The sequence below is a fragment of the Acipenser ruthenus genome, chromosome 39, assembly GCF_902713425.1.
Source record: "Acipenser ruthenus chromosome 39, fAciRut3.2 maternal haplotype, whole genome shotgun sequence".
NCBI classification, from domain to species: Eukaryota; Metazoa; Chordata; class Actinopteri; order Acipenseriformes; family Acipenseridae; genus Acipenser; species Acipenser ruthenus.
In genome coordinates, this window is record NC_081227.1 from 7249208 (window position 1) to 7258782 (window position 9575).

The following is a 9575-nucleotide window of genomic DNA, read 5'->3' on the forward strand; positions in this document are numbered from 1 at the left end:
CACCCCATCTCACACACACAGTACAGACACAGAGTTCGACACAAAGACACACTTGTATAGACACACACTGAGACACATTTATACGCACAGTGAAACACAATCCAAAGCATGATTTGTACGGGACTAACAAGCAGGTGTCCTCAGAGCTAGTGAAAAGCAGAGGACGTCTCGTAACCTCGCAGACGGGGATTCGTTTTCATCAAGGAAAGCGGGTCCATTCAGAATGAAATGTGATGCTGTGTTCAGAGAAGCTGCTTCTGTGCATGACTTGAAAACGATGAACCGGGTGTAAATGAGTCGTTTCGTTCTACTTCTTTTCCAAAGGCTAGAAACCATTTCATCGATATTTCAATACATGTCTTCTAATGCATCGTTCAAAGCATCAATCTTTTAACCCTTTCACAGGTCCTTTGTCGGACTGGGTCCGACATCATTATAGCAACGCAATAAACTGGTGTTTAGTCGTTTTTTCTCCGGAAAAAGCCGAGAAAACCATTCAATTGCCGAGTGGGAGCGACAGGAGCCGAGACAAGTCGAAAAAAAAAAAAAAAAAAAAAAGGCGTATCTCATGAATAGTCATACATATGGCCCTGGTATCAGATAATGGGGCGGTCATAGTAAACAAGCTGGCTGAGTGCGTCAGCGCACAGAGACTATCATGGACATTTGCAGAGCTTTTTTCAGATGTTATAGTAATAAAATAATGACTTGGATCGCAATATTGAGGAGTTTGGTGATAAAACGAGTGATCAGGAGATGATCGATCGGTATGTATGACTATTATTTTTATTATTATTTATTTCTTACATAGGTGAAAGCGATAGCGAACAAAAGGGTGGGGCGGGGCTGGAGATGCCTAGTGAGTGCTTTGTTGTTATGCAGGGCCATTTAAACCCGTTTGACTGTGGAAAAAAATACATTTTAAACAGCGCGTCTAAAATTAACTGCGCGTGTGAAAATAAATTGGACCTGACGCGCACTTAATAAATGGACTGCAAAGGGTTAAGAGTCCACAAGTATGTTTATTATGGGTTACTGTGAAGGCTGGCATTGCTTTGAGGTGAATAGCCCGGAAATGCGGTATCAATTCTAACATCTGATTCACACAGGACTAAAAAGACGCAGGACGCTTGACTTGGAAATTTTACAGATGGTCCTGATATCCTGTAAAAAAAAATGGTAGAATTTATCTGGGATAAATAAAACGGACGGTTCGCACTGGACAGATGTGTATGTGGTGATTTCTCGTCCCAGGTTTAAGACAAACAGCATAGCAAGCGTTGTGATACGAGATTAAAGCACAAGCCTGCCTGACGCTCTCTCTCCTCCATCTCTCCTCCAGGTGATTACTGCAACCTCCCTCTGTACATGAAGACTGACCCGTTCTTCCGCAAGCCGGACCTGCAGGACCCGAGCCCAGTGGTGCCTCCGCGTGAGGCCTCCATCCGCAGCCTGGCCGCCAGAGCCTATCACACGCAGGCGGCGCGTCACATGACCCTGGAGCCCGTGAGTGCCAGCAAGCAGACCCTGAGCCTGGCGCACGCCATGGGGCCCTCGGGGGCCAACGCGACGGCCACGCTACCTCAGAGGACTCTGACCATGCCCAGCTCCAGCAATCCCACCCCCGCCACCAAAACAGCGACCTCCAGAGACTCTCTGCTGGAAGGGCGTTCGCAGAAACAGGGGGCCGGGGCTTACTCCAAATCCTACACGCTGGTGTAGTGACAGGACTGCTACCCACCCCTCACCCCCCCACTCACTGTCCCGCCTCCCTCCTCGACTGTTCAAAACCCTACACCCTGGTGATTCCCACCCCCTCCCCTCCCTCCTGGACTCTGTTCAGAACCCTACACCCTGGTGATTCCCACCCCCCTCCCCTCCCTCCTGGACTCTGTTCAGAACCCTACACCCTGGTGATTCCCATCCCCTCCCCTCCCTCCTGGACTCTGTTCAGCACCCTACACCCTGGTGATTCCCACCCCCCTCCCCTCCCTCCTGGACTCTGTTCAGAACCCTACACCCTGGTGATTCCCACCCCCCTCCCCTCCCTCCTGGACTCTGTTCAGAACCCTACACCCTGGTGATTCCCACCCCCCTCCCCTCCCTCTGGACTCTGTTCAGAACCCTACACCCTGGTGATTCCCACCCCCCTCCCCTCCCTCTGGACTCATTCCAAATCCTGACGGGACTCTTTCTCATCCTCCCTCCTCCCCACTCCCTCAGTCCTGACACAGGCAGGCGCTGTCTCTGAATGCATCCAGGCAGGAACTCCTCTCCCTCTCTCTCTCGGTCTCTCCCTCCATCCCAGCTGCAGTTAGTTTAAAAACGAATACTATACAGCAAAGCACAGCAGAATGCGGTCGGCCTGACTGTTTTTTTTGGCATCATACAGAACTGCTAACAGGGACACTATAGCTAGCCTGGTACACAGCGCTATACAAAGCTTCTTCCATTCTCGACTTTAACAGACTCCTGTGTGCTTAGAAGCTGATTCAAAACTACAGAGCAGCCTCCTGGCTTTGTTTTTTTAACTGTTCCAGAAGTTAGCAGCACAAAGGTTACTGGTTTTTAATGTTGTTATTTTTTATGACTCTGTGGGCTAGATTCTTAAAGCTTTGCACTCTGAATAGTTATCAGCATGAAAAAACACAAATAAAAAAAACAACACAGATTTTAACAAGAGCCAGCTCACAGGGGTGTCAGCAAATCCATAAATGAAACATCTGAGGAGCTTTTCCTCTGGTTTGTTTTTAAATATCACTTTAAAAAGCCCCGCATTGCATAAACAGACACTGACGTGTATCCCCTGAAGCCCTCGGAGCCAGGCTAGACCGAACCCTCCCTGCATTATTTCTATATTTCAGATAAAGACTCTTGTATATAAGGAACTCTTTTGTATAAATGATAACTATTTTCGTCATCTTCAAAATAATACAGGGCACAATAAAAAGTTTGATGTTATAGATTAAGAAAAAAAAGGAAAAACTAAGAAGTTTCAGCACTTTGTTTGTGACGGGAAACCCAGCGAAATCCCAGAGTCACGCTGGACTTTGATTTTCAATAAAACAATTATTATTATTATTATTATTATTATTATTGCTATTATGATTATTATTATCTGATTTTGTATTATTATTATTATTATTATTATTATTATTATTACTATTATTATTAATATTATTATTATGATTTTTTCTTCAAGTTTTTGTTTTATTTGTATTTCTTTAATTTTTTTCAAGGTTGTTTGTTGATGTTGTTTTTTTGCAGACAGTTTGTTTTTTTCTCGGAGAAGCATTGCATGCTGGTTGAAAAAGAAAACCCTGACTTTATTGAGATCTTGCTTCTATTTGCAATTGCTTGTGTTTAATGATACCTTTTTCTATGAAAAACAAGAGTAACCCAACGCCATGTGCAATAAAGTTATCTTTCTATGAGCCGTGAGTCCGCTTTGTGTGTGTGGGGGGGGGGGGGTCAGTGATGTCACGAGTGCAGCTCCGATGGGATGAGGTTGGGGGGAGGTGTCAGTGATGTCACGAGGGCAGCTCCGATGGGATGAGGTTGGGGGAGGTGTCAGTGATGTCACGAGGGCAGCTCCGATGGGATGAGGTTGGGGGGAGGTGTCAGTGATGTCACGAGGGCAGCTCCGATGGGATGAGGTTGGGGGGAGGTGTCAGTGATGTCACGAGGGCAGCTCCGATGGGATGAGGTTGGGGGAGGTGGCAGTGATGTCACGAGGGCAGCTCCGATGGGATGAGGTTCGGGGGAGGTGTCAGTGATGTCACGAGGGCAGCTCCGATGGGATGAGGTTGGGGGAGGTGGCAGTGATGTCACGAGGGCAGCTCCGATGGGATGAGGTTCGGGGGAGGTGTCAGTGATGTCACGAGGGCAGCTCCGATGGGATGAGGTTGGGGGAGGTGTCAGTGATGTCACGAGGGCAGCTCCGATGGGATGAGGTTGGGGGGAGGTGTCAGTGATGTCACGAGGGCAGCTCCGATGGGATGAGGTTCGGGGGAGGTGTCAGTGATGTCACGAGGGCAGCTCCGATGGGATGAGGTTGGGGGGAGGTGTCAGTGATGTCACGAGGGCAGCTCCGATGGGATGAGGTTGGGGGGAGGTGTCAGTGATGTCACGAGGGCAGCTCCGATGGGATGAGGTTGGGGGAGGTGTCAGTGATGTCACGAGGGCAGCTCCGATGGGATGAGGTTCGGGGGAGGTGTCAGTGATGTCACGAGGGCAGCTCCGATGGGATGAGGTTGGGGGGAGGTGTCAGTGATGTCACGAGGGCAGCTCCGATGGGATGAGGTTCGGGGGCGGTGTCAGTGATGTCACGAGGGCAGCTCCGATGGGATGAGGTTCGGGGGCGGTGTCAGTGATGTCACGAGGGCAGCTCCGTTGGGATGAGGTTGGGGGAGGTGTCAGTGATGTCACGAGGGCAGCTCCGATGGGATGAGGTTGGGGGGAGGTGTCAGTGATGTCACGAGGGCAGCTCCGATGGGATGAGGTTGGGGGGAGGTGTCAGTGATGTCACGAGGGCAGCTCCGATGGGATGAGGTTCGGGGGCGGTGTCAGTGATGTCACGAGGGCAGCTCCGATGGGATGAGGTTGGGGGAGGTGTCAGTGATGTCACGAGGGCAGCTCCGATGGGATGAGGTTGGGGGGAGGTGTCAGTGATGTCACGAGGGCAGCTCCGATGGGATGAGGTTGGGGGGAGGTGTCAGTGATGTCACGAGGGCAACTCCAATGGGATGAGGTTGGGGGGGCAGTGATGTCACGAGGGCAGCTCCAATGGGATGAGGTTGGGGGGAGGTGTCAGTGATGTCACGAGGGCAGCTCCAATGGGATGAGGTTGCCGTTGGTAGAATAGGACCACAGAGGCAACGTTTTCAGATTTTGAAATGCCAGTGACAGTCTGACTTCACTGCAGTGGGATTCCTCCCCGAACGCCACTCTGTCCCTCGAAATCCTAACTGAGACCAGCGATCATGCAGGTGAGTGTGCACTGGTTTCACTGGTGAACACACCGACATTGACACACACACAGACAGACATACACACAGACACACACACTCAGAGACAGACAACAAACACATGAAACACAGATGAAACGTGACACTTTTTTATTGAAATAAAGTTCTTGTTCCTTTGTTGATTTACAAAGTTTTTATTAGTCAGAACAGAAGCCTCGTGAGTATCTCCATTCTGCAGGACAGTGCCAAGACAGAGTTAAAAACACAACCTCCATACTGTTAATAATAAACAACAGAAACCTCACAATCAGAACCCTTGGCAATAACTCCATCGAGGGGTTCTGGTGAGATTATAAAGCTTGAGACAGACTGACAGACAGACATGTCCAGTTTGTTCTTTTTGTTTAATGCATGGCACCAGAATAAAGCAGACAGGGACACACAGAAAGAATCAGAATTAAGTTCCATGCAGCAGCACGGCTCAGACACACTCAGCTATCAGCTCCTGTCTGTCTGTCAGTCCTGAACACAGGATCTCTGGTTGGCTGGATGTTGGAAGTGATGATTGCTGAGAGGTCGGGGGTCGGGGGTCGGGGGTCGGGGGTCGGGGTTCAGGCGTGCTTGGGGCCCTTCTGCTTGTGTTGCTGGTACTTCCTGTACTGAGTCTGGATCATCACAGCGGCTTTCTCTGGAGAGGCGAGAGTGTGGGAGGGACGAGGCAGCTCTCCATTCACATTGGAGGAGGCTGTAGAGGGAGTGGGAGACAGTGAGAGAGAGTTTGTATAGCAGACAGATTGCATTGAGAATGAGCGGAGTTTGTATAGCAGATAGGAGTTTGCATTGAGAATGGGTGGAGTTTGTATAGCAGATAGGAGTTTGCATTGAGAATGGGTGGAGTTTGTATAGCAGATAGGAGTTTGCATTGAGAATGGGTGGAGTTTGTATAGCAGACAGATTGCATTGAGAATGAGCGGAGTTTGTATAGCAGATAGGAGTTTGCATTGAGAATGGGTGGAGTTTGTATAGCAGATAGGAGTTTGCATTGAGAATGGGTGGAGTTTGTATAGCAGACAGATTGCATTGAGAATGAGCGGAGTTTGTATAGCAGATAGGAGTTTGTATAGCAGATAGGAGTTTGCATTGAGAATGGGTGGAGTTTGTATAGAAGATCGATTGCATTGAGAATGAGTGGAGTTTGTATAGCAGATAGGAGTTTGCATTGAGAATGGGTGGAGTTTGTATAGCAGATAGGAGTTTGCATTGAGAATGGGTGGAGTTTGTATAGCAGATAGGAGTTTGCATTGAGAATGGGTGGAGTTTGTATAGCAGATAGGAGGTTGCATTGAGAATGGGTGGAGTTTGTATAGCAGATAGGAGTTTGCATTGAGAATGGGTGGAGTTTGTATAGTAGATAGGAGTTTGCATTGAGAATGGGTGGAGTTTGTATAGCAGATAGGAGTTTGCATTGAGAATGGGTGGAGTTTGTATAGCAGATAGGAGTTTGCATAGCAGATAGGAGTTTGCATTGAGAATGGGTGGAGTTTGTATAGAAGATAGATTGCATTGAGAATGAGTGGAGTTTGTATAGCAGATAGATTGCATTGAGAATGGGTGGAGTTTGTATAGCAGATAGGAGTTTGCATTGAGAATGGGTGGAGTTTGTATAGCAGATAGGAGTTTGTATAGCAGATAGGAGTTTGCATTGAGAATGGGTGGAGTTTGTATAGCAGATAGGAGTTTGCATTGAGAATGGGTGGAGTTTGCATAGCAGATAGGAGTTTGCATTGAGAATGGGTGGAGTTTGTATAGTAGATAGGAGTTTGCATTGAGAATGGGTGGAGTTTGTATAGCAGATAGGAGTTTGCATAGCAGATGGATTGCATTGAGAATGGGTTGTATAGATTTGCATGGAGACCCAGGCTGGTATTGCACACTAACCAGGCTTGAGGACTGCAATCCTATTAGCAGCACTAAGCCTGCTTGCGTGGGCAGAGCCAGCCTCATAGAGCCAGCCTCATTACTGCATCAGCACTCATTCAGAGGCACAGGGCTGAGCTGCACTGCAGCCTACGGGGTTTCCATTTGCATTGTTTTGTTATCTATAGATCTGTTGATCAGACACATTTCTAGATATCTAATGATTTCTATCATCTGTGAAACTTACAAGACTATTAATATTGATTAATATCGGCAGGCAGTATTCGAGGGAGGATGGGGTAGAGTACAGGCGGCATTAGAGGGAGGATGGGGTAGGGTACAGGCGGTATTCGAGGGAGGATGGGGTAGGGTACAGGCGGTATTCGAGGGAGGATGGGGTAGGGTACAGGCGGTATTCGAGGGAGGATGGGGTAGGGTACAGGCGGTATTCGAGGGAGGATGGGGTAGGGTACAGGCGGTATTCGAGGGAGGATGGGGTAGGGTACAGGCGGTATTCGAGGGAGGATGGGGTAGAGTACAGGCGGCATTAGAGGGAGGATGGGGTAGAGTACAGGCGGTATTCGAGGGAGGATGGGGTAGGGTGCAGGCGGTATTAGAGGGAGGATGGGGTAGGGTACAGGCGGTATTCGAGGGAGGATGGGGTAGGGTACAGGCGGTATTAGAGGGAGGATGGGGTAGGGTACAGGCGGTATTCGAGGGAGGATGGGGTAGGGTACAGGCGGTATTCGAGGGAGGATGGGGTAGGGTGCAGGCGGTATTCGAGGGAGGATGGGGTAGGGTACAGGCGGTATTCGAGGGAGGATGGGGTAGGGTGCAGGCGGTATTCGAGGGAGGATGGGGTAGGGTACAGGCGGTATTCGAGGGAGGATGGGGTAGGGTACAGGCGGTATTCGAGGGAGGATGGGGTAGAGTACAGGCGGCATTAGAGGGAGGATGGGGTAGAGTACAGGCGGTATTCGAGGGAGGATGGGGTAGGGTGCAGGCGGTATTAGAGGGAGGATGGGGTAGGGTACAGGCGGTATTCGAGGGAGGATGGGGTAGGGTACAGGCGGTATTAGAGGGAGGATGGGGTAGGGTACAGGCGGTATTCGAGGGAGGATGGGGTAGGGTACAGGCGGTATTCGAGGGAGGATGGGGTAGGGTGCAGGCGGTATTCGAGGGAGGATGGGGTAGGGTACAGGCGGTATTCGAGGGAGGATGGGGTAGGGTACAGGCGGTATTCGAGGGAGGATGGGGTAGGGTACAGGCGGTATTCGAGGGAGGATGGGGTAGAGTGCAGGCGGTATTAGAGGGAGGATGGGGTAGGGTACAGGCGGTATTCGAGGGAGGATGGGGTAGGGTACAGGCGGTATTCGAGGGAGGATGGGGTAGGGTACAGGCGGTATTCGAGGGAGGATGGGGTAGGGTGCAGGCGGTATTAGAGGGAGGATGGGGTAGGGTACAGGCGGTATTCGAGGGAGGATGGGGTAGGGTACAGGCGGTATTAGAGGGAGGATGGGGTAGGGTACAGGCGGTATTCGAGGGAGGATGGGGTAGGGTACAGGCGGTATTCGAGGGAGGATGGGGTAGGGTGCAGGCGGTATTAGAGGGAGGATGGGGTAGGGTACAGGCGGTATTCGAGGGAGGATGGGGTAGGGTACAGGCGGTATTCGAGGGAGGATGGGGTAGGGTACAGGCGGTATTCGAGGGAGGATGGGGTAGAGTACAGGCGGTATTAGAGGGAGGATGGGGTAGGGTACAGGCGGTATTCGAGGGAGGATGGGGTAGGGTACAGGCGGTATTCGAGGGAGGATGGGGTAGGGTACAGGCGGTATTCGAGGGAGGATGGGGTAGGGTACAGGCGGTATTCGAGGGAGGATGGGGTAGGGTACAGGCGGTATTCGAGGGAGGATGGGGTAGGGTACAGGTGGTATTAGAGGGAGGATGGGGTAGGGTACAGGTGGTATTAGGGGAGGATGGGGTAGGGTACAGGCGGTATTAGAGGGAGGATGGATTACAATGTCGTGCCCTTCGCTGGCCTGGCGTGTTACAGGCTGGTATACATGACTCGCTCCACACGTAAGGGGGTGTCCGTTTCACAGCTTTCAAACTAAGATCAATTCCATAATAAAGACTGTCTCATCAAATCAGGGTTGGAAAGGGCACACTGCTTTTAATCATCACCAGAACACTGGCCCTGTGTTTCTCAGTTTGAATGGGCCGGTGTCTCTGTGTGGAGCGAGCCCCTCTGCTCACTCCTGAGTCAGTGTGTTTTGCAGTGTGTGTTGCCCTCTGTGCACGGTGTTCTGCAGTGTGTGTTGTCCTCTGTGCATTGTGTTCTGCAGTGTATGTTACAGTGTGTGTTGCAGTGTGTGTTGTCCTGTGCAGTGTGTTCTGCAGTGTGTGTTGTCCTCTGTGCAGGGTGTTCTGCAGTGTGTTCTGCAGTGTGTGTCGTCTGTGCAGTGTGTTCTGCAGTGTGTGTTGTCCTCTGTGCAGGGTGTTCTGCAGTGTGTTCTGCAGTGTGTGTCGTCTGTGCAGTGTGTTCTGCAGTGTGTGTTGTCCTCTGTGCAGGGTGTTCTGCAGTGTGTTCTGCAGTGTGTGTCGTCTGTGCAGTGTGTTCTGCAGTGTGTGTTGTCCTCTGTGCAGTGTGTTCTGCAGTGTATGTTATAGTGTATGTTGCAGTGTGTGTTG

The 9575-nt window shown here is 50.4% G+C and overlaps 1 protein-coding gene across 1 annotated transcript in view; it reads left to right on the plus strand.

The window, feature by feature from the left end:
• Positions 1–1956, plus strand: part of LOC117968466 (cell adhesion molecule DSCAML1-like) — a 99677-nt gene extending 97721 nt beyond the window's left edge. The window contains exon 25 of the mRNA XM_059009495.1: positions 1343–1956. Coding sequence (XP_058865478.1) covers positions 1343–1722 — 380 coding nt within the window. The 3' untranslated portion in view covers positions 1723–1956. The remainder of the gene's footprint in view (positions 1–1342) is intronic.
• The last annotated feature ends 7619 nt before the right edge of the window (positions 1957–9575 follow it).